The sequence below is a fragment of the Panthera onca genome, chromosome A1, assembly GCF_046562875.1.
Source record: "Panthera onca isolate mPanOnc1 chromosome A1, mPanOnc1 haplotype 2, whole genome shotgun sequence".
Lineage (NCBI taxonomy): Eukaryota > Metazoa > Chordata > Mammalia > Carnivora > Felidae > Panthera > Panthera onca.
In genome coordinates, this window is record NC_138339.1 from 75,569,410 (window position 1) to 75,594,616 (window position 25,207).

Here is a 25,207-nt window from a genome sequence, read left to right on the forward strand (position 1 = left end):
TCCAGATTCTTAAAACTGATCTCTTTTTTAATAGCCTCTATATTTTTAAAATATTTATTAGAAAAATAGGCAAAGATAAAAATAAAAAATCTGTCAGGGTCCCAAGTTCCATAATTAAAGCTGTATTTTCTTTTCTGGTTTATTAAAATATAGTTAGTTTATTTAATGAAAACATGCTCTGACACATATACTTACTTCATTTGTAGCCATCTTCCTAGATCTTGGAAGTGGAGACTTCCTGTGTATATGAATTGGCTCTGATACCATTGGTTTGAACAGTATCACAGCACGATCAACCTCATCTTTTTTAGAAGTATGTGGTTCCTCATCATTATCAATTTTAAAAGATCTCCTGCCTTCATTCTGTAGGCAAAGAATACAACATATAAAATTCAGATAAATTCTCTTCTGATGAACAAATTCAACCACCAGTTGGTGAAGTCAGTTGAAGTACATATACAAGTTTGTTTATTCAAATCAATCCATATTAATTGAATTTTTACAACAGCCTAGTACTGTACTAGGTATCATAAGACAGATGACAGAGTACCCAACTTTAATAAAAACATATACTCCACAGAGAAATTAAACAGCTAAATGACAATATAAAGCCATCTAAAACAAAGTACTTAATTTTTATCAAATGCCAAAATAAATAAGAAATAATAACAAATGACAGTAATAACAGACATCAATTTTATTATATAGGAATGGCATCAGCATGAGCACAAACTAAAATAGCATTTTAATTTATAAATTTCAGAATATTTAAATTCTGTTCCAAATATTCCCAACACATGTGATGACTGCATACATAAATAATCATGCGATGACCTACTAAATATTTACTGGGTGTGCCAGGACACAGATGAATAAGATGAAGTCCCAGGTAAAATATAAACAAATTAAAAAAATTTATACCAAATATATATCTATAATAGAATAAGTAAATTGGGGCATAGTCATAACACTAAAACACGTTTTGTAAAGCAGCAACAATGAACAGACTAAAAGTAAATATAATTATATCAAAGAATCTCACAAACATAAGATTAGCAAAAAGAAGTCAAGCAGAAGTACCTAAAACCCCTCATCAAACTAAGGAGTATAGGAAATGAAGAGGAACTTCTTTCATTGGTTAAGGGATATCTAAAATCTTGACACAGCGGGGCACCTGGGTGGCTCAGTTGGTTGAGCATCTGACTTTAGCTCAGGTCATGATCCAACGGCTTATGAGTTCGAGCCCTGCGTGGGGTTGTGCTTACAGCTCAGAGCCTGGACCCTGCTTTGGATTCTGTGTCTCCCTCTCTCTCTGCCCCTCCCCTGCTCGTGCTTGCTCATACTCTCTCTCTCTCTCTCTCTCAAAATAAATAAACATTAAAAAAAAAGATCTTGACACATCATCAGTTAATAAATCACTGAAATATTAGTGTGTCTACCATTACTAAATCTACTCAACACTGTACTGGACATTTGTCACAATTAATAGATATGGTCATATACATAGGAAATCCAAATGACTCTATGGATAAACTACTAGAATGAATAATAGCATGCAATGAGGCTGCTAGTTATAAAATCTTCATATAAAAATGAGTTAAAATTCAATTTGACAATAACAAACAAAGGAGAATTTGAATAAGCCATTTATGATAGCATAAAAATACAAAGACCTAGGAACTAATCTGACAAAGATACAACACATGAAAAAAGTCCCTTAATTGTACCAAAAAGATATAAAAATAGCTAAATAAATTCAGAGATATACCAAGTCCTTGTTATTGCCCTCAAATACTGTGTTATTGCCCTCAAAATTGATCTGGAGAATTTATGTCATCTCAATCAAAATCCCAAAAAGATCTCTTTGCAACATTACTTTTTGCTTTAGCTTGAGAATGTCTAAGTGTTTAGTATCAACACTTCTATTCAACACCATACTGGTCCAAGCTAGTAGCACTTCATAAAAGCATATCCAAATGGCCAATAAACATATGAAAAGGTGCCAATCGTTACTGGTCATGAGGATAATGTAAATTTAAACCATGACAAGAAATCACTACATATCCCTCAAAATGGCTACATTAAAAAAAAAATCTATTTATCTATCTATATCTATATCTGTATCTGTATCTATATCATACCAGGGGCTGACAAAGATGGCAGTATCTTTAGAAAACTATTTGACTGTATTATCTCAAGCTGAACATATGCACACCCTATGACCTAGCAAGTTTACTCCTTGATGTATATCCAAAAGAAACATGTACATATATTCACCAAAAGACTTGTACAAGAATGTTCATGAAAGCACTCATCTTCATAGCTTGACTGGAAACAAATGATCAAAGTGGAATAGATGAACACATTGCACTATATTTACTTCTATATATTGTTGCCATGTAATCCTATATGACAACAGAAACAACAGAATGGATGAAACTCATTAACATAATGAAAGAAAACCCACCTCACACCCCCCAAAAAAGCATGTATTTTGTGATTTCATTTATAACAAGTTCAAAAATATTCATAATTAAAACATGGTGCTAACTGTCTTGATAGGTATCTTTGGGGAGAAGACAGGGAGACTATGACAGGGAGGGGCACAACTGGATCTTCTGGAATGATGATATTATTCTATCTATTACCTGGTTGGCTGTTTTATAATTGTGTTCCTTTTGCAATACATCACTAAGCTATACACTTTGGATTTATCAATATGAGTTATAGTTTAGTAAAAAGTTTTAAATTTAATATATATTTAACTTTGTAAAATCACTCTAAGAATTAAAATACAATAATTTGTGCCAAGTGCTTATTATTATTAGCACAATGTTTACCATGCAATAGTGCTCTGTGGGAGATGCAGGAGAGAAGCATCAAAGGAAAAGACTTCAAAAGGGAAAGGCTGGAGAAGGTGCAAGGCCTTAGGAAATGTTTACATACCTGAACTAGGCTGGCTAGACTCCTAAGCCTAGAGCCATTAACATTGTCCAGGGCCGGATCCTCCTTCACACCTGACCCTTCCTAGTGTTATAGCAACAATTAACTCGAAATTCAACCTTGAAAAGCTAAACCATTAGATTAATTAACACTTGCTTAGATGACTTTATGCACAATTATCCTAACAAAAAGCTTCATTCTGGAGTCAGGGGGGCCCTGGGGCCTCATTCCATCCAGTATGAGGACCTTTGCTTAACTGCACTTTATTTGCGCACTCATCTTTTGCGACAGGCCATACTCCTTTCAACAGTGCTCAAGTAATATGACAACCAAAACCCAAACCAAAACTATAGTTAAGCATTGTAAATAATGGCCTTAAAAATACAAAAAGTTTAGGGGCCCCGGGGTGGCTCAGTCGGTTAAGTGTCAGACTTGGGCCCAGATCATGATCTCCTGGCTTGTGAGTTCGAGCCCCACATTGGGTTCTGTGTTAACAGCTCAGAGCCTGGAGCCTGCTTGGATTCTGTGTCTCCCTCTCTCTCTGCCCCTACCCAGCTCGAGCTCTGTTTCTGTCTCTGTCACTGTCTCTCTCTCAAAAATGAAGAACATCAAAAAAATTTTGAAAAAAATACAAAAAAATCTAAATAAAACATAAAATTCTAGTATGCTCAGAAATGTTGTCCTCCCAGGGTGCCTGGGTGGCTCAGTTGGTTAAGTCTTCAACTCCTGATTTCGGCTCAGGTCATGATCTCACAGTATATAACCAAGCCCTGAGAATTTCATCTTTATTACCTCTCTTGAAGCTGGTCTATAGCCATAGCCTGATGGTAAATTTTTGTCTTCTTCGCATCCTTTAGCTCCAGGACTAAAATGTAATTCAACATGAAAGCGTTCCTCTGAGGAAAGATCCTAAAAAATATTATAGAACATTTTCAAAATGAAAAACGTCAGGCTATTTATTTACCTATGGTAATACACCCAAATCAAGAACTCTTTTTACCTTGTTAGGATCCTCATAAAGCATGATAACAATCTGAGTCATATAATTGAGCTCATTGACAACATTTAAGTAATCCATAGCCCGTTTCCACTGTTCATCCTTCGATTCCTAAACAAAAGGTATATGGTAAGCATTTTCTCCTATTGCTTTACTTGAAAGTCACTCTATTTTCATTATGGTAGTTATTTAATCTTGAGTGATACCATACAAATAAGGTAAATAAGTATATGCTCAACCTCTCAAAATAACTCCACTATCTTTAAGTCTTGATAAATTACTTATGTTTAGGTTAATTATTTTAAAAATCTGTTATGGCATTCTTAGAAAGTCTAGTGGTAACTTTTTTTTAATAGCTTCTAGAATTTAAAAATTAAAAATCTCTTGAAATACAAACCCACAACTGAATTCTGAGGGTAAGGAGCAGTGAGTTGTTAACCTTAAGTTCCAAAGTACCTGATGTAGTATCATGCTTCGTAAACTGAATACCATTGTCTAAGAATAGAGCTATTTTTCCACCATCAAATAGTGCATGTATGTATTACATGCCTATCCGTAAATATGCCTTGTTACACTGCAGTGGTATTTAAAATAATCAGCAGGACGTGGCACATGTAGGTTCCATTAATCTTACCATCTCTTTCATTGCTCCTCCACCTTCATTTAGATAATCATGGTCTTTAAACATCTAATCACAGAGCATCAGAACTGAAAGGGATCCTAGAGAACATGAACTACAAACATTCTAAGTAGAAAATTCTATCTGAAAAGGTTAAACTAGTCAAGGTACAAAGTCTACAGTCAATAGTCAATAGGGTCCACATCACAGAAAACTCTTCCATATGTCATAAACTTTAGAAATAAAGGCATACAACAATTTTCTGCATATAGTAAGAGCGTTCAGTATTTTGCACTTCAGTATAAAATGTGCATTGTTTTAAGAAATGAAATTTGATATACAAAAGCCCAAACTTATAACACCACATGTTAATTGCATATTAAAAAACCCCAGAAAACAAAACTAGCATGTATTTCCTTTTCAAATTTAGACACTCGACATCCCTGAGGAAGCATGCCCCTTTTCAAGTTTATGGAAGAGTAAAATTAAATATACATCATATAATTTGTATTCTTCCATGTGTGCTTAGCATCATTATAACAAATGGCTATCCACACCTCTAAATGCTGTAATGCCAAGCCATCAAAGCTGCTACTCTTAACCTAAGCAATACTCCAGAGAAACAACTGCATCTGTGTGTTTGTGAGTGTATTTGGGGAAGGTATATGTGCAAAGATATATACATTTTTTTAAAAATTAATAAAGAAAAATATAAGTTAGTATAACATTTCTGAGTTATACTAAATGAGAATTACTATAAATGAAGGGTTTAAATTAAATACTAAAATTTTTCAATAGGTTCATGATCCTACATTATGAATAAGAACACCATCTAATAATATCTAATTCAGTGCTGTAGGTACAGGTTCTGCTAGGTCAGTGCTAATGAAGAGATGAAATTAAATAATATTTAGTAGCACTTTTATATTTATATATGTTATATATAGTACTATATATCTTTACGTACTATACATATTGTATATATAATAATATACATATATATACTATGTGTAGTATGTATATAATATATATAGCACTATATATACTACATATTTAGTATATTTAGCATATATTTAGTAACTTCCTGAATATAGTCAGTATGCAAAAATCCATAAAACCTTTTTTTTTTTAAATTAAGTCTCATTCAATATAGTCCCTGAAATGTTGTTTACAATATTGTTTCCTTAACAAACACCTTTAAAAAAAAATCTATTATGGAGAGCTAGATTTTACCGAGTTCACACTGAAAAATCTACAGTTTCAACAGGGAAGAGAATGAACAAGGTTTTAAGTATATTAGTTACAGGGTCTTATAAAGATATTATGACCTGGGACAATGATTTATAGTTCAAATAAATTAATTTTTTAAAATTAGCAAATGGGACATCATATTGATATTATAGACTTTACATGTATTTACTAACGTGAAAAATACTTTTTTTTTTCAAAAATCTGGAAGCAGAGTTTTAAAAGAATGGTGTTCAGTTTCTGTTTTACAAATGCAGCTGAGCGTGAGATATACTCAACAAGCTCTATTGTATTGCCATCACCCTAGTCCAAATTACATCATCTTTTTTAGATCACTGCCATAGCTTCCTAACTGGTTTCTTCATATCTACTCCAGCCTATCTGCTGTCCACACAGCAACCAAAGCCATTTACTTCCCTGCTTAAAAATGGCTTTCTAATCCCTTTAGGATTCCCAAAGCACTGGCTCTTCATCCTTATTTGTTGCCATTTTCTCCATTGCTCACTATTATGCTCCATAGCCTTGTTCTATTGGTTCCTATATGTTCCATGCTTCATCCCCTAAGTAAATGTAAGAGAGTAAAAAATGAACCATGTAAGAGACGTAGTTCTCTCCCCCAAAAACAATTCCATCATTACTATTGGATATGTGAATTCTTGCCTTGCTAATTAAGGGTCATTTTTTTCCCCAACTATTTCGTTTATTAAAGCTGCAAGGGATGTCACTTGGCTATTCCTTAGGGACCAACAAGAAACCAAAACAAGAGGGAAGAACATATGAATTAGAAAACATGATTAGAACAGAACACTGAAATAACTTCAGGGTTACTTTAATATTAGTTATTCATCAAGGCTAATAATAAAATTAAGAACCAAGAGACATAAAAACAAATCTTTGTTATACATCTAATTTCCCTTTACTAAAAAAGTAGGAAAACAAGGCTGGATTTTCTTTTAAGGACCGACCATTTTGTTAACAGATGTGTATAGATGTGTACATCAATATATATACCAATGTCAAATTTAGGATGTAATAGAATAAGAAAATTAAAGGAAAATTCTTATTTTTTGCTATTTTACAGATGATGCAAAAATATTTTTTATATATAACAGGGTGACATTGTATTTTGGATAATCTATGGTTTGGGTATACTGAGAAACAAAGAAGATATTCAAATTTTTAAGTCTCTTTGGTACATTATCACTTCCATTGTCAATCCCTACAATGTCATTTTTTTTATCTTTTCAAATGCAAAATCTCTGGGAATCTTATTACCAGCCACTACTTTACTGTCATTAATATGTTGGCTTAACTCTGTACTTTTAACTCACATCTGTGTCCTCACATATGAACATACTCAAGCTGTCTAAAACTAAACTTACTACTTTCTTTCTAAGACCTGATCCTCTCCGTAGGTGTTAGTTTTATCAGTGAATGGGTAGGAATATCTACCAATTTACCCATATTAGAGATATGGGAATCTTTCTCAATTCTCTTCTCTTTCTTAACCTCCATACCTGTGAGCACTGGAAGGCTCTCAAGGAGAGCATTAGTGAAAGCCTAATGGGCCGTGAAAAGGTTGTTGGCGAGGGATTATAGAAAGAAAAATGTTACTGGAAGGTATAAGAAAAAGAACTCTTGCTATGTAGTGGCATAAAGTGTAAAAACACTAGCATGTAGATGGTGGAAAATAAAAAGTGTATCTAATGAGCTAGCTATGGAGATTTCTAGGAAAAGTACTGAACATGTCATCAAGATTCTTCTCACTGCCTGTGACAGGAGACAGCTAAGCTGCAGGCAAATTGTCAATTACAAAGAAGCCAAGACTTAAAAAAAAAAAAAAACACCAAAAAAACTGTTCCTCATTCCGAGCCTTTTTAGGGAACAAACAATGCTGTAATTAAAAGATGGCTTTCAGGAAGAAAGGGTACACAGGAATCCGCCATGAAAACGATGTGACTGCAAAAACACTTGTTAAGACCTCAAATCCTCCAAAGAAACAGAAGACTTCCTCAGGATCTTAGGAATATGTTTTTCAGATGCTCAGAATTAAGTAATAAGGATTGTTGAGTGCCATCCCTTAATAACCACAGAGGGAACCCAAGGTAGAAAAGGGCTTATCCTTAAGAGATCTTTGGGTATGATTTATTTAGTACAATATATTTCAAATTACTCCAGTATGATAGAACCCTAATTAAAGAATGGGCAACATGTACCCAGGTAGATTTCAAAATTGCTATGACCAATGACTACAGTATACCTTCTGTTTTACCCTCTCTTGAAGTTTATCTACTATAGTTATCTCATGCCTAACCCACCACTGTATAATGGGTATTTGAAGGACAGATAATTGGTCTCTTCAGTGCATAGGTCTTTAAGACTGAATGCTTTTGAGCACTCAAGGAGTTGTGTCCAAGAAGCCCCATCTACATCTGGACCTGACTTAGATGAAGAAGCCTGGGATGCCAAATTTATAATTAAATAGGATAGGATGGGTATTACTGGGTAAAAGGTTAAGTGAATTTTGAATATGGGAGAAATATGGATTGTGTGGTCAAGATGAGACATATTCTCATCGGATAATATGACAGTGACACTCCACTCATGTAGTAAGGTGGATCTATCTCCCCACCTCTTGAACCTGGATGAACCTCTGTGATTGCCTCAATCAGTACAGCTCAGTATAAGTGATGTTATGTGACTTTGTAAGTTAGGTCATAAAAATGTCTTGCACTTGCACCTTGTTCCATTTTGAAACTAAATCTTGGAACTCAGCTACCATGTTTGGAGGAAGCAGGTCACATGAAGAGGCCAGATGTAAGTATTGTGGTCAAGAACTCAAGCTGAAGTTCTAGCTGACATACAGCATCAAGCACCAGACCTGAGGAAAGCTTTAGATGATTCAAACCCCAGTCACTGTCTAACTACAACCTCATGAGAGACCCAAAGCGAAACTGCCTAAGTATATCAGTCAATCCTTTAAGCTGTGAGATAAAAATGTGATTGTTTTAAGCTAAACTTTGGTATGATTCATTACTAACAGTAGATGAGAGGAGCAATATCCAAACAAACACCAAGTTCTTTCTAACCCCTAAATAACTCAAATTTATCAGCTTCTCTTTATCTTATTACCACCAGCCTATAACATCATCTAAAATATTTTGCATTTGGGGCACCTGGGTGGCTCAGTTGGTTAAGCGGCCGACTTCGGCTCAGGTCATGATCTCGCGGTCTGTGAGTTCGAGCCCCGCGTCGGGCTCTGTGCTGACAGCTCAGAGCCTGGAGCCTGTTTCAGATTCTGTGTCTCCCTCTCTCTGACCCTCCCCCGTTCATGCTCTCTGTCTCAAAAATGAATAAACGTTAAAAAAAATAAAATAAAAAAAAACATTTTGCATTATTGTTTGTTTAAATTAATCTTCTCCAAAGGGAAGGGAACATGTCTTTATTCCCAACATCTATCACAGGGCTTGGAATATAGTAGACACTTGACAAATGATGGCAAATGATCAACTGTTGAAACTGCACAGTAAAGACCGGTGTTAGTGATTTGATTACAAATTCACAGAACCATATTTGTTAAGTAGATGGGAATAACTTACTTTACTTACATTGCATAAGGCACCATAGCGAAGAATAGATAGTAAAGAATGTACATGACTTTCACTGGTAAAATATAACCTGGTACGGACATGACGTTCAGGAGACAGAACACCTCTGGAATACCTGAAGTTAATAGCAGACAGTATTAGAATATAAGCATACAGTCAAAACTCATTAAGTACTGACATTATTTTGTAAAGTGGAACTTAATCTTACTAGAAGTCAAAGACCACAATAAGTAAATCTATCAGTCTTCCAACCACAAGGAGGAGTTACCTTAGTAGATATTCCTCTAACATGAAGATTAACTAGAACTAACTAGAAGTTCTGAGACTGGTCAAAACAAAAGTTAACATTAGTCAAGTTCACTGCAAATAATTTGGTCATTTTAGCTCCTTTATTAGCAATGACAACTGTCTTAGCACTAAGGAAGTTCACAGACATTTATGGTGCTGAATGGGGTACACATTGATGATCCCATGTGAATGATGACACATATCACCTTTTCCTGTACACCTCAGTTTTTCCTCAATTTGGAGACTTAAAGAACCTTGGTTGGAAGTTAACTGTTAGGAATATCTAGGTAATCCTTATTTCCATAGTGCGCTAAGTGACACATTCCTGATTTCTTCATAGGAACATTAGAGTTGAAGTATGCAAAAACAGATGCCTACAGATTTAAATACCAGTACAGTCTCTTACACAGGGTGGAGTTTATTTACAGTGTCATCATCTTGTGTCCTCTGAAGGTCTGAGCGAATTTTTCTAACTAGAGGAGTACAGTAGCCTTTGGCAATCTCCAGTTTTTCAGCTTTAGTTATACCATATTCCTGAGCAGAAAATACATGATATTAGAAAAAGGGTATAATGACAAAGCACTCTAACAAATGCACTGCTAAAACATTCTAGTAACAGACAAAATATTTCTATTAAGCTTTTTTTCTTAATATTACACAATTCCTAGTTTACATTTTTTGCAACTGCAAGGATACTATTCCTACAACTATTAAGTATAATGGGAAAATTTTTTTGGTAGAACTGAAAAAGCAAGTGATTTCTTAAAAGGGAAGGATGAATGGATGAATGTAATCTTTATGGACAGAAGCTCAACTGAATCATAAAGTTTTCAATGAAGAAATAACCCTAAAAGAAAGATGGATTAAGGACATAAACACTAAAGCACAGAACAACAATCAATAACCCTATGAAAAGAAATATAAATGAAACCATGAGATTTGATTTAAATGTCCGAGATGAAAAAGGCTAAACAATTATTTAAAAGCCTTTGGCTAATACTTTTAAAGACTTACCTAGTGGTGAGCAAGAAATGTCATGAAACTGTCAAATTTAATGATGCCTATGAGTTAATTAAATTTACAATGAGGAATTACGATATGAAGTGTTAAGAGAACATACTCATAATTGTAATAAAAATGAGATCAAAGAGGTAGATTTAAAAATGACCTGATGTGTGAAGAGAAAAAGCTTTGACAGCTGTGTAGATGGAAAGAGGGAGAAAGCAGAAAAGTGGAGTGGGAGGGACAGAGACAGAAAGGAGAGAAGAGAGAAGGAGGGAAGAAACAGGCATACTATCTCTCTCCAAGTTCATTGAGGATATCTGAATTTAAAGGCTACTTCCTGCTATCAGGAACTTCCCAGATAGCAAAAATTCTTTATGGATAACAGATCTGAAAAGTGCCAAATAAAGAAGAGGTTGATGGATTACAGATGGAAGGCCTATGAAAATACTTCTTGGTGTCATTTATCTTAAACTAAAGCTTCATTGGTTCAATAATCTTACCAACATAGGTGACTGTGAATTGGGTATGCAAAAAACATGTATGTATACATATAATTGTGTATATGTGAACAAAAGGAAAATATTGGCATTAAAAATCATCAGGGGAGGGGTGCCTTGGTGGCTCAGTCGGGTAAGCATCCGACTTTGGCTCAGGTAACGATCTCACTGTCATGGGTTTGAGCCCCATATTGGGCTCTGTGCTGACAGCTCAGAGCCTGGAACCTGCTTTGGATTCTGTGTGTGTCTCTCTCTCCTCCCCTGTTCACAGTCTGTCTCTCATTCTTTCTGAAAAATAAACATTAAAAAAATTTTTTTTGTTGTATGAAAACCAATTTGACAATAAATTTCATATATTAAAAAAATAATAAAATAAATAAAAATTTAAAAAAAATTTTTTAATTAAAAAAAAATCATCAGGGGGAAATTGTGTGTGTGTGTGTGTGTGTGTGTGTGTGTGTGTGTGTGTGTTGTTACCAAGGTATGAATAAACAGGTAGTCTTCTACACTGTTTAACTGGAAGAAAACTGGTAAAAGATTTCTGGAGCTACAGAAATAGTCTTGAGTGCATGTAAAGATATTTAAAGAGAGCGAAATAAAAGAGATCATATTCCCAAATATGAAAAAATGGTTACATAATTATTACGTCATACCATTTAGCTATTAGAAATAACGATGTACATATAGGTTTAATAAAATGAAAGAAGTTCTTCGTTCTAAGTGAAGAGACAAAAATCAGGTTGTAAAATAGTATGGCTTTCCTGGTTCCCTTTTGCAAAGAATACATTTGTTATATGTATGAATTTATGAGAAAAACTGTATCTTCATGATTCAAGAGAAAAGTCCTTTAAGAATTTTCCGAAACATTAAAATGTTTTTCTCTAGTTGGTAACATCACAGTGATCTTTTTTGCTATTTCTACATTTTCTAAATTTACACATAAGTATATTAATTTTGTAATAAAGAAATCTTTCCCTTTAACATATTGACATATTTTGTTCATCTGCTACCACCAACTGGGATCAAATAACTGTTAGATATCTCAGTTCTCAAGTGTAATTACAATATTTCTGCCATAAATAGGACTAACTAAAATACCAGATGAGGCTATCTGAAAGCTTATTATGTGGTTTTACTTAATGAGAGTGTCAATTGACTTTCTATGGCAAATACTGTTATAAACAATCCTCTGCATTTCACAATCCATAAATATTCAAAGACACGGTTTTCAAACTTTCTTAAATGTGATCTCTGTTAAGAAAACCTTAATACCAAATTTAGTCTTTAGATACTCTTATTGACTGCCATACAATCATGATGATTTTAAAGTATCATTTTTAAGCCAGGGCCTCTATTTGCTGAAAATTGAGACTGGTCAAAAGGTGAAAAGTTAATTTTATCACAGCAGAAATTCTGTTAACAGCTGAAAATTAGTTTAACTGTTAAAATAATTAAAAGTAATTATGTTGTATTTAAGCTTAGATATGATTAGAAGCACATATTTCACATAGCACTGATATAAAAATTAATCAGCTCAATGTAAGAGTAGAAATGTATTTTTAGAGGTATAGCAACACTTTGAGGTACACCAGAGCATATATGCATTTTTCTTGCACAGACAGTGATATTCTCTAAAACTAAATTAGTATATTCTAAACAAGTCAAAATTTTACATTATTTGACTGAATCAAGTCTCTCTGCTTGAAATACTCTTTATTTCCTTGAAAATGAGGTAGGCAAAATTTTCATTTTTCCCCATTATAAACTATAGTATCATTACAATTACTACATATACATTAGTAATTTTTAGTTTGTTCAGTGATTGAAAATGCCTGTTTTGTTTTTTTTTTGTCCATGGTTCTGGATTTATAAAGGCTTACTTAAAGTAACAAAACAAAATATTATTTATTGGAATGAATTCAGCACTTCACTAGAAAAGAAGAGATCCCAAATTTTTGCCACAATAAAGAATATCAAACCAAAAAGTTAGGGAGGTAAACCCAAAGTTGTCCTTTCCTCAAATTATAATTTCAAAACTCTAGGAAAGCATGTAAAAAAAAAACCTCAGCTTTTAAAGTTATAACTTTACCAAAATATAATTATGATTTTACCAAAAATAAGACTGATTCTGGCAAGCTTGGACAAAATGTTGTCTGAAGAGATGTAAGGTTTAAAAAATAAATAATTTATCCAAGAAAAAAATTCTGGAGATGTCTTCAAATAAGGTCTCAGACTGCTGAGAAGATCTAAGCTAAGTGCATCAAAAGACAATGTAACAGAGACTGAGAACCACTGAGCAAGACCAATTACTTTAAAAGATACAAATGACATCTCAAATCTTTCCCAAACTATTCTCATTTTTACTGGTTCTTTTAATTACAGTACTTTAAAAAATTCATTATAAAAATTTAAGTTACAAGGAGATGGTAAGAAATTTCTTCAGTGATGTAAGTAATATACCTGAAATACATACATAACACATAGGAGAGATTACATCTAAATCCCTTTTAACACTTGACTATCTTTTTAAGCCCAACTCTAAGAAACCAACTTTTCATTCCCGATTCTAGAACATGTAGTATATACATAACTGAAAAAGAGGAGACATGAGGTAAAATAAGCCATGTAACAAAACAGACATGATTATGTAACAAATCATTTGTGTATTTAGCCACTAAAGTGGTAAGTTTAGATATACTTAAAGCATACTTTGAATAATGAATACAGTCACCTGAAATATTTAAGAATCTTATATTAACAGCTCACCTGTTAAACAGCATACTTAAAAATAATCTCCACTGTAAGAATAAGTATAAATAATGTGCACTGAACCTAATATGCACAAAGCAATACAAAACAGTGAAAAAAACCTGGATCTTACACTTCCAACCACTGAATCATGTAATATACCAAAGATGGTCTATATTATACATCTGATCAAACAAATAGTGTTCTCTCATGCTGAAAGAATAAGCTAATCTTTAACATGAACACAAGTAATTATAGGTAAGTTGTGCACTGTCTGAATTTCCAATTTGTCAAAGCCTGCAGTTTTTCCTGAACTTTCTGTAAATATTAAGGACACTGATCTTATTTAACTATTTTTATATGTATCTTTAAGTGAAGCAACTTTTGCTCAGAATCCTCATACTCTTCATGTATTCCATTTTTTCCTGCTTTTTAAGTTTGCTCATAGTTGGAATGTCTGATCTACTCCAATCTCCTCTTTAAAGGTCTTTTTTTTTTTTTAAATTTTTTTAATGTTTATTTATTTTTGAGACAGAGAGACAGAGCATGAACGGGGGAGGGTCAGAGAGAGAGGGAGACACAGAATCTGAAACAGGCTCCAGGCTCTGAGCCATCAGCCCAGAGCCTGACGCGGGGCTTGAACTCACGAACCGCGAGATCATGACCTGAGCCGAAGTCGGACGCTTAACCGACTGAGCCACCCAGGCGCCCCTCCAATCTCCTCTTTACAGTATCCACATAATCATTAGTAATTGAGTTGAAAACAGGTCCCAAAAGGGTATCTGCTAACATTTCCTGTATCTCAATTTGTCTTGTTACTTACCTCTTTATTATCAATCTGATTCTCTGCCCTAATTACATTTAAATTATTTGAATTCTGGTTACACCTTTATTTTTATTCTCCTATAAATGAAAAGACCCATGACCCAACCCACACCCCTCTGATAACAACTTACACCTTGACCTCTAAATAATAATTTCAAAATACTTGCACATGAAGTAAAAAGACTTGCAAAATTTAGAGCCACAGGTACGATTTTCTCCCATTCCTCACATATTTTCATAGCACAGACTTGATAGGTACATAATGGGTACCCAGCAAACACTTAAGTAATTTATTCCACCCTGTTTTAGTTGTCTTGTTTGTTAGTATATTACTGTTCTTTAAGAGTATCAATTCTTAAATTTTAAAAAGTCACTACAATCAAACTATTAGAAAATCAGGTAATGACTTACTATAGTAAAAAGTTTTGAATATAAAATTCACAATTATTCAGTTTCCTTTTAAAAGTTATGGATTTTATAGAGAGAAGAAAACCAACTATGTTTTTTTTTTTAAATTTTTTTTTTTAACGTTTATTTTATTTTTGAGACAGGGAGAGACAGAACATCAACAGGGGAGGGTCAGAGAGAGGGAGACACAGAATCTGAAGCAGGCTCCAGGCTCTGAGCTGTCCGCACAGAGCCCAAAGTGGGGCTAGAACTCGCAGACTGTGAGATCATGACCTGAGCCGAAGTCGGCCGCTTAACCGACTGAGCCACCCAGGCACCCCAAAACCAACTATGTTTTATCCAGTGATAGGCATTGTAAAAGAATCTACGCAACACTGTAAGAAAACTGATTCCTAGGAATTACTCACCTGAGGGATAACAATATCTGCTAATGCCTTTGAAAGCCTGTATAATTCCATTGTATTTTCTAATTTCAAGGAACCATTATGCTGAACATCATATTTTATACAGTCATATATGTCAGGGATTTTACTAATGTCGTATCTTCCATTCTTTGTTTTAAAGTCTTTTTCCAACTTGGACCATCTACGTAGCATAAGCTCTAATGTTTCACTATGGTAAAGTTGAATATCTAAAACAACATAACAAATTTAGCATATTAAACTTAGACTCAGATTAAGGGTATATATTAAAAAGTTGACAATTAGAAACATTTTTAAATATCAGAGGTATAACTGTTAAGAAAGTAGGGAATATTACCATAGGAGTATACTATTAGTAACCATACATTTTATACACTTAAATAAAAGATATAAATACATGGCTTAGGACTTGGGTTTGGGTTTGTAAAAGACCTATCCTCATGTTACACACTTCAATAATCAAAAGAAAAAGAACAACAATAACAAAACTCTTAGGCTAATACATTTTCAATTCAAAATTTAAATACTATATAATTTTCTTATTAGATTCACAAAACTAACAGAATAGACAGTCTTTAGCCGAAAGGAATCTTAGAAATTAAATAGCTGAAAGGATTTATTCTTACCACCAAGAATCCTAGATTTCAAAGTTGCCAAATTAAAACCAAGCTAATCTCAGAGTGAGAGTCCAGATCTTCTTCCAATTGTTTGCTTCTTATTATGCTAGTTATTTGCTGCCTAACTATATGACAATGCTACATAATTAATCAAATAGTATTTTATTATCTTTGTCATGCTATCATGGATAAAATAAACCATAACCTAATTATTATTCTTTTGCTGGATGTATGTTAACTCATACCTAGATACAGTATGAGACTTAATTTTTTAAGAACTGATGTATCTTATTTTAAAATGTTTATAGTAATTAGTTAATATTTTTATTTGCTTTATGTTCCAAGGCACATAGTATTTACCTGATGATTTGGGATCTTCCATTCGATGTCTGATCTGAGAAGTCAAACTTTGTATCAAGGAATAAACTTTGTCACAGGTCTTCACAGGATTTTTAATTAAATGCATTGATTTGATAAGAGAAATGCTCCCAGATGGAGTAAGCTACAAATGAGTAAAGGATATATTTCACATGTAGTTATGCCTAATTGTCCAAGAGAACAATATACAAAACTTTCCAGTAGTTGGAGAACAATTTAATACCACACATGAAGATGACCCCCCCAAATATAGTAATAACATCAAGAAGGAAGTAAAAATCTCAGAATTACATGTTAAAAAAATAGCAAACATAAGCTATCATTAGATTGTCCACAGAGAAAATTTAGCAAAAGTACTCTAACTTACAATGAGAGTTTATTCTAACAGTGACAAATTGCTGACTCAATATGGTTCTAGTCGTTTGACATATATTTACATGTAATAACACTAAGACTCTATTATTTTCACCATCTTTTTCCAGATGAGGTACTTAACAGAGGTTAGGCAACTTGCCTAAGACCAAACCAAGAGTATGTCAAGAGTGGGATAAACTATAATGGATTCATATATAAATTTATCAGTAATTTATAATGTAAATAAAACTGCCTTAAACAAAGATTTTCATAATAAATTAAAAAAAACTAGCTTTATGCAGATTTTGATATACCTAAAAATATAATTTCCAAAAGATTGAAAGTAAAAAAAGATATACAATCCAAAATCAAGTAAGAGGGGAAAAGCTGTTGTTACTATATTCATCTCAAAACTTTGAGGCAAAATGTACTGATTGAAATGTATCTATTCTAAATTTGTAATCTACCTAATAACATGGTATCAAATATGTAAAGCAAAAATTAAGAGAACTACAAAGACAAGGAAAATCCACGAGTGAGAAATTTTAACACACAACAGTGAAGAAAGGAAAAAAGTCACAAAGTTTTGTTTTTATTGAAATGATAGAAAGTTCAAAATAAAAAAAGTTTAACTTAAAAATGTCATAGGTTTGGAAATTCTAAAACTACAGCTCTGAATCATCTATGACCAAAGAAGAAATCACAAAGGAAATTAGAAAATATCCCAAACTGCATAAACCACAAAATTTATGCATATAATCATAAAGGGAAATTTATGGCCTAAAGTCCTTATTTTAGAAAAGATTGAACATTCAAGAATTAATAAGTAGACAGCTAGTGACACAGGTTTACAAAAGTGGAAGGAAAAAAATATAAGCAAAAATTAATCAAGTGGAAAACAAGTGTAAAACTCAGAAGACCAACAAATCAGTTATTTCTTTGAAGGGAGTAATAAAGTATATTAACCATGGTTAAACTGATCAAGAGAAAAAAAACTGTAGAATGTTATGAAATAAGAAGTGACAACTCTACAAAATCCTATAGACATCACAAAGAATTTAAAGAGGATACGATAAACTCTTACAACAATGTAACTTAATACTGACACAACACATAACAACAATTACTCTGGACTCCATGATTATAATGATTATTTGATTTCCCACAAAGAAAATGTCCATAGGATTTATCAGTAAATTTTACCGAACATTTCATTAAAGATATGTATACAAACTATTCTCCCAAAATAGGACTCCCTAACTAAATTTATGAGACTAGCATAATCCCGATATTGAAAGCAGACAAAGGCATAAGAATTAAAATTTAAAGGTTAATCTGAATCCTGAACATAGATGTAAAACTTCTAACCAAAAATAGTAAACCCAAACCAGTGAGATATATTAACACCACCACCACCACCACTATGTATCTATGTAAATTGACTTTATTTTAGGAGCCAAGATAGCTTAACTTTATTTACTTTTAAGAAAAAGGGAGCATGAAAGGGACAGAGAGACAGGGGCACAGAGGATCCAAAGCAGGCTCTGTGCTGACAGCAGAGAGCCTGATGCAGAGCTCGAACTCAAGAACCGTGAGATTGCGACCTGAGCTGAAGTTGGACACTTAACTGACTAAGTTGCCCAGGTGCCCCGGAAGAGCCAAAATAGCTTTACATCACAAAAAATCATACGATGCAACAGATGAAAAGAAAATGATGAAATTCAGTAACTTTTCATGACAAAACTTTTAGCAAAATAGGGACAGAGTGAAATTTATTTTGAAACAGAATAGTTATTACAAAATGTACAGAAAACATACCTAACGGACAAGCATTAAAGGCTTTCTTTGAGAACATGGACAAGAAAATAAATGCCACTTCTATTGAACATTGTTTTGAATGTGCTAGTTATTGAAGTTAAACAAGAAAAAGAATAAAACAAATAAGGATCAGAAAGGAAGAAACAAACCTGTGAGTATGCTTTTAAAGGATCAAAAAATCTACAGAAATATTATTAAACTAACAAATGAGTTCAATAAGGTTGATGCATATAAAGTCAATATTAAAAAGCTATTTCTACATATCAACAATCAAAATAAAATTTTTAGAAGTACTATTTACAATGGCATAAAAATATATTAAGATAAATTTTCAGAAACTAGATTTGATGCATCTAAATCAATAACAACAGGATATTTGACAGCATATTTTAAAATTTATATGGAAATGCAAAAAAAGTCCTGAACAACTTGAAGAAGGAAGCATGTAGGACTTGAGAGATCTTATTCAGTGGCCCAGGATCGAGAAAAGAATATAGTGTGGAAATAGACCACCAGATAGATTATAAAGATGATACTATAAAGTGATACTATAAAGGGGAGACTTTTGGTATGTGGTATTGGTATATTTGGATGTATATACAGTTGGCAAAAATTAAGTTTGACATCTTTACCTTATAGCACACACAAAAGTCAATTTTAGCTGGATTACAGATAAATGTGAAGGGCAAAACAATAAAGCTTATAGAAGATCATACATAAGAGTATTTTATGACCTCTAGTTAGAAAAAGAAACATTAAAATGCACTGACCACAAAGGGGAGTGGGAGATAGAGGCATCCAGTTATTGAAGTCATGAGGACAGACAGTACAGCATAGGGAATATGGTCAGTGGTCCTGTAATAGCACTGTGTGGTGATAGATGGTAACTAGACTCGTGGTGCTGAGCAAAGCATAGAACATATAGATTTGTCTAATCACTATACTGTACACCTGAAACAACACTGTGTGTCAATTATACCTCACTAATTAAAAAAAAAAGAAAGAAATTTGACGACATCAAAACTGCACTGACCATAAAGGAAAAAAATTCAACTTGGAGTTCATGAAAAATAAGAACCTCTGCTTACTGAAAGACATCATAAAGGCTCAGAATAGGTGGTGGTATTTAGAACACATATCCAAAGAACCTGTACCACTCAATAAGAAAAATACAGACAAAAGGTAGAAATAAAGGACAAGAGATTTAATAGAAGGCTTCATGAAAGACGGTATCTAAATGGTCAAAAAACATCAAAGCCACATTGAACTACTACACATCCATCTTCAGAATGGCCAAAACTGAATAGTCGGAGAATGCAAAGAATAGAGACTATGTAGAACAATGATTATTTTCATGGACTTCTAGCGGGAGTATAAATTGGTTCAATGACTTTGGAAAACAGTTTGACATTATCTGATACTGAAACATAAGCATACTGTGGGTCACAACAATTCCAATCCTAGAATGTACCCAAGAGAATGTATGCTCATATGCAGTGGGAGACATACAAGGACACTCATAGAAATATTAATCACAACAGCCCAAAACTATAACAATGATACAAGGTATATATCAATTACAGTATGTTCATAAAATAGAATACGGGTCATTAAACTATGGCCTGCAGGCCAAATGTGGTCTGTGGCATAGCCCATGGACAAAGAAAGGTATTCACATTTTTATTTTTATTTTTTTAAGTTTGTTTATTTATTTATTTTTGACAGACAGTGCATATGCAGGAGGGCAGAGAGAGACAGAGAGAGAGAAGGAGACAGAGAATCCCAAGTGGGCTACACACTGTCAGTGCGGAACCTGACGTGGGGCTCAAACTCATGAACCACAACCTGAGTCCAAATCAAGAGACGGTCACTTAACCGACTAAGCTACCCAGGTGCCCCAGTATTTTTAAAAGGTGGTTAAAAATCAAAAAGAGTATGCATCAAGCGACCACATGTGACCGGCAAAGCCTAAAATTTACTATCTGGTCTTCTACAGAAAAAGTTTGTTAGTCCCTGAAATAAAGTACTACATAGAACTGATTATTAGTTAACTATGGAAATTCTCAAAAATACAGATAAATGTCACAAACACGACATAGGGCACAAGAAGCCAAACATAAAAGAAAACCTAATCTAATGTAAGAAACTTAGAAAACAGCCAAAACTGAGACCATAGTAGTTAGGGATGATTACTTATCCAAATAAGTATTCTTGATATAAGAAGACTATAAAAAAAGAGCACTATTAAGTCAGGATAGTAATTATTTCTAGGAGTTTGGGAAGGAGTTGCAATTGAGAAGGGGCACAAAGGGATCAGAGGAGTCTCAATGTTCTATTTCTCCATCTGGATGGGGACTATAGGAGTATTTGCTTTATTTAAAAAAAAAAAAAAATAATGTTTATTTTTGACACAGAGAGAGAGGCAGCATGAGCAGGACAGGGACAGAAAGAGAGGGAGACAAAGAATCCTAAGCAGGCTCCAGGCTCTGAGCCATCAGCACAGAGCCTGACACCGGGCTAGAACCCACGAACTGTGAGATCATGACCTGAGCTGAAGTCAGACGCTTAACCGAAGTCAGGCGCTTAACCGACTGAGCCACCCAGGCGCTCTTAGGAGTACTGCTTTATAATACAATAGGCTCTAAGTTTTTGTTTTATATACTTTTCTGTGTGTGCATATTTCACAATGTAGAAGAGTTTGCTAAGACCCACCTTTTCATAATCTTCAGCCGTAAAATCTCTATCTTTCTGAAGTATTTCATGAAGTCTTGCTTTCACACGTTGCTGGCAACTGCTCAAAGAGTCACTATCACTATCCAAAAGACCATTCATATTCGCACTTTTTACCATCTGAACAAGAATGGGTGTAAGCTCTCCTTCTAGAGCTAAGAGCCCCTAAACATATTAAATAAAGCCAACACAAATTCAAAAATTAGTATGCAAATTAATGAAAAGTATCATAATTATTTTGTTACATGCTGAATTTCATAAGGAATAAGCTAACTATTTGCAATGAATAAACTTTATTAATAATACAACCTATCACAATTTCAGGGCTTGAGCTGGAAATTTCAAATTCGGAATGTTTAAATATTGCCTTAGCAAAAATCTTTTAAAATGTGGTATTAGATGAAATTTCTAGTAATTCTGAAAAACATTTATTTATACCTTTGCAAAAGCAGCTGCAGTCATCTGGACTCGTCCTTCATCAGAGGCATATATTTTGAGGTCATGTCGGTAGGTACTATGTAATCTAAGTAAACCACAACCAGGAAATCCTGCATAATCTCCTGAAAATAAATACTCAAATCACTTAAGCTATATTTTTGTCTCAGTGTATTTCTATAAATATTTAGTAACATCTCAAAATAAGTGAAGATTTGAAAAAACAATGCATAAACTTAACCAAATTAAAGAAACTCCAAGATTTACCTTGACCTCCAGGATACATACACCTGAAAGCTCTTCCAAGTTCTTCAGCCTGGACCCTGCCTGCAGGAGTTAGTTCTCCTCCCCATTTTAGAACCAAAAGTAAGGATGGTTCTTCTCTTCGGCTGTCTAAGATATATGTTAATGAATAAAAGCAAATAAATGTCAAGTTGGTTTCTTTTAAAGAGGCGTGTTTCAAGATTAATTTTTTCTTTATTTTCTCTTCTGTAGCGGAAAATAGCTTTTATGTAAATTATTTTGTTCCTTTGAACATACCTATCTTTGTATGCTTTTGATTCTGTAGGGAACAACCCTTGTTCTACCTGTTAAAATCTTACTCTAATTTCATAATCTCTTCCTCACTTTAGGAAGAAAGCTCTTTCCCAGTTTTCTGAAAGGAAGCAATGTTTCCACCTTCCCTGTTCTCATAGTGATATGACAGCAATAGTATTTGTCCAATATATTTAATTTGTCACAGCTGTTACATTAAGAGCTCCCTCACCACAGCATCGAGATCTTGTCTTTATATCAAGAGGCTCGCATAAAAGGTAATGTTAGCCAAAGTGAAGATGTATACATTTTTACAAAGAGGAATCAATGATTTGTATAATTTTTTGAAAGATGTGAGAGAGCCTAAAACTTACTATAATTTAAACTTATGAATGAGATATACAATAAAATGTAGCCAAGAGCAGCTTTTTACATTTGGAATTGTGAGGGCACCTGGGTGGCTCGGTCGGTTAAGCGTCCAACTTTGGCTCAGGTCATGATCTCACGGTCCGTGAGTTCGAGCCCCGCATCGGGCTCTGTGCTGACAGCTCAGAGCCTGGAGCCTGTTTCAGATTCTGTGTCTCCCTCTCTCTCTGCCCCTCCCCTGTTCATGCTCTGTCTCTGTCTCAAAAATAAATAAACGTTAAAAAAAAAAAAAAATTTAAATTTGGAATTGTGTAATCTTTTTCTGTTCCCGACCAAAGTTTTTTCTCAGATATTCCACAAGCGAATGAATTTCTGTACCTAATTTATCTGCCCTTTATGTCCTAAGATCTGCATTAGGCTACAGAAAAGAGGTAATTTAAAAATGAGCACTATAAGTGCTAAAAAACTTGATGATTCATGAAAAGTGATAGGAATCAACTTTGTGCTAGGGGTAGTACCTTGTAGTTGTATGTGCTTCATCATGCAGGCTAATATTAATTTATGGAAGGACAATTAATTAACAGACTTTTTCAATCATAGTTATATACAGAATATTTTTGATTACAAACATTAAAGTATAGGAAATTAATCTGTATTGCTACCAATCACAAAGTGTGACACAGTAGCAATGTCAAATTTTAAAATAAATATATGAAGATCAATATAAATAAACTTGTGTTCACATTAAAATAATCACTACTTCAATTTATGCCACTATAAATAATGCCATTTTGGATATCCCCACAGGCCAATCTTTCCCTGAATATTTGATCACTTCCTTGGGATAAATCCTTATAAGTAGAATTAAGATCATAGCATATGAGAGATGACTGGGTGGCTCAGTTGGTTAAGCATCAGACTCTTGATTTCGGCTTAGGTCATGATCTCATGATTTGTGAGTTTGAGCTCCACATGGGGCTCAGCACTGTCAGTGCAGAGCCTGCTTGGGATTCTTTCTCTCTCTCTCTCTCTCTCTCTCCCTCTCTCTCTCTCCCTCCCTCCCTCCCTCTCTTACACACTGTCAAAATAAATAAATGAACTTAAAAAAAAGGTAAAAGCATATTTGAAGTTTCTTATATTGCCAAATTACCTTTCAAAGGGCTACATCAATTTATACTCCTACCAACAGACTGAAATCCACTCATACTATATTCTCATCAACATTCTTTAATAATGATTTGACAAAATAATAAGAAAACACTCTGCTAGTGAGATAGGCAAAAGTAATTATTACTATTATTATAACTGTTTTATTGGGCATCTACATTTCTTCATGAAATGGTTTCTACAATTTCTGCCCATTATTATTATTTTTTTAATGCTTATTTATTTATTTTTGAGACAGAGAGAGAGAGGTGGAGGGAGGGAGGGAGGGGGAGAGAGAGAGAGAGAGAGTGAGCACAAGCAGGGGAGGGATAGAGAGAAAGGGAGACAAAGAATCCAAAGTGGGCTGCAGGCTCTGAGCTGTCAGCGCAGGGCCCAATGCGGGGCCAAACCCACAAACTATGAGATCATAACCTGAGCCTAAGTCAGATGCTCAATTGACCCAACCAGGTCAACCAGGCATCCCTCTGCCCATTTTTACTTTAAAACATAAATGAATTTTTGGAGTTTTATGCTGACTGCTTTTAGGAGAATGACCTTATTTAAATGCTTTATTCAGACTTAATTGGTGGAGGAAATTAACTAATTAGAAACATGATTATTGGTATTCTTTCAAATAGTCTTTTTGTACTTTTTGAGCTTTCTTCCTGAACACTCTGCCCTCTTCTACCAAAAGACGAAGAAAGGGACCGATTAAGTAACATTTAGTTATAAATAAGGTTTCTGAAACAATCCCAGAGTAAATGGGGAGTCCTACAGTTTTTAAAATAAAATAGATCCTTTCCTTAAAGGGTAAACTATCCTTTATTTATTTATTATTTAAAAAAATTTTTTTTAATGTTTTTATTTATTTTTGAGAGAGAGAGAGAGACAGCATGTGAGCAGGGGAGGGGCAGACAGAGACAGGAAGACACAGGTATCTGAAGTGGCTCCAAGCTCTGAACTGTCAGCACAGAGCCCGAGGCGGGGCTCGAACTCACAACACGTGAGATCATGACCTGAGCCTAAATCAGACGCTTAACTGAGCCACCCAGGAGCCCCAATCTATCCTCTATTTAAAGGATAGGAAGCAAAGTTGACAAAACTCCACTTTAATTTTCCTTTATTCAGCATGTCAGCTCCTTAACTGTTACAAAGGAGAGGGTACAAAGGCAGTACAATGAGTAATAAGTCTCTACATATAATTAAAACACAATAGGCATT

General features: G+C 34.0%; 1 protein-coding gene across 26 annotated transcripts in view; it reads right to left on the minus strand.

Annotated features, from left to right (window-relative positions):
- The window catches only part of PPIP5K2 (diphosphoinositol pentakisphosphate kinase 2), a 71,318-nt gene that overhangs the window by 21,803 nt on the left and 24,308 nt on the right, over nt 1-25,207 (minus strand). For 15 of the 26 annotated variants that reach the window (XR_013555876.2, XR_013555880.2, XM_060635260.3 and 12 more), the window contains 11 exons: nt 22,208-22,333; nt 21,944-22,065; nt 21,488-21,670; nt 16,586-16,727; nt 15,594-15,817; nt 10,110-10,237; nt 9,416-9,530; nt 3,944-4,051; nt 3,736-3,852; nt 2,947-3,027; nt 196-363 (listed from right to left, as the gene is read on the minus strand). Coding sequence is in view for 24 of the 26 variants with exons in the window: in XM_060635260.3 (XP_060491243.1) it covers nt 196-363; nt 2,947-3,027; nt 3,736-3,852; nt 3,944-4,051; nt 9,416-9,530; nt 10,110-10,237; nt 15,594-15,817; nt 16,586-16,727; nt 21,488-21,670; nt 21,944-22,065; nt 22,208-22,333 (1,514 nt within the window). In the remaining 2 variants the exon portion in view is untranslated. The remainder of the gene's footprint in view (nt 1-195; nt 364-2,946; nt 3,028-3,735; nt 3,853-3,943; nt 4,052-9,415; nt 9,531-10,109; nt 10,238-15,593; nt 15,818-16,585; nt 16,728-21,487; nt 21,671-21,943; nt 22,066-22,207; nt 22,334-25,207) is intronic. The other 11 variants (XM_060635269.3, XM_060635266.3, XM_060635264.3 and 8 more) reach the window with 3 other exon arrangements.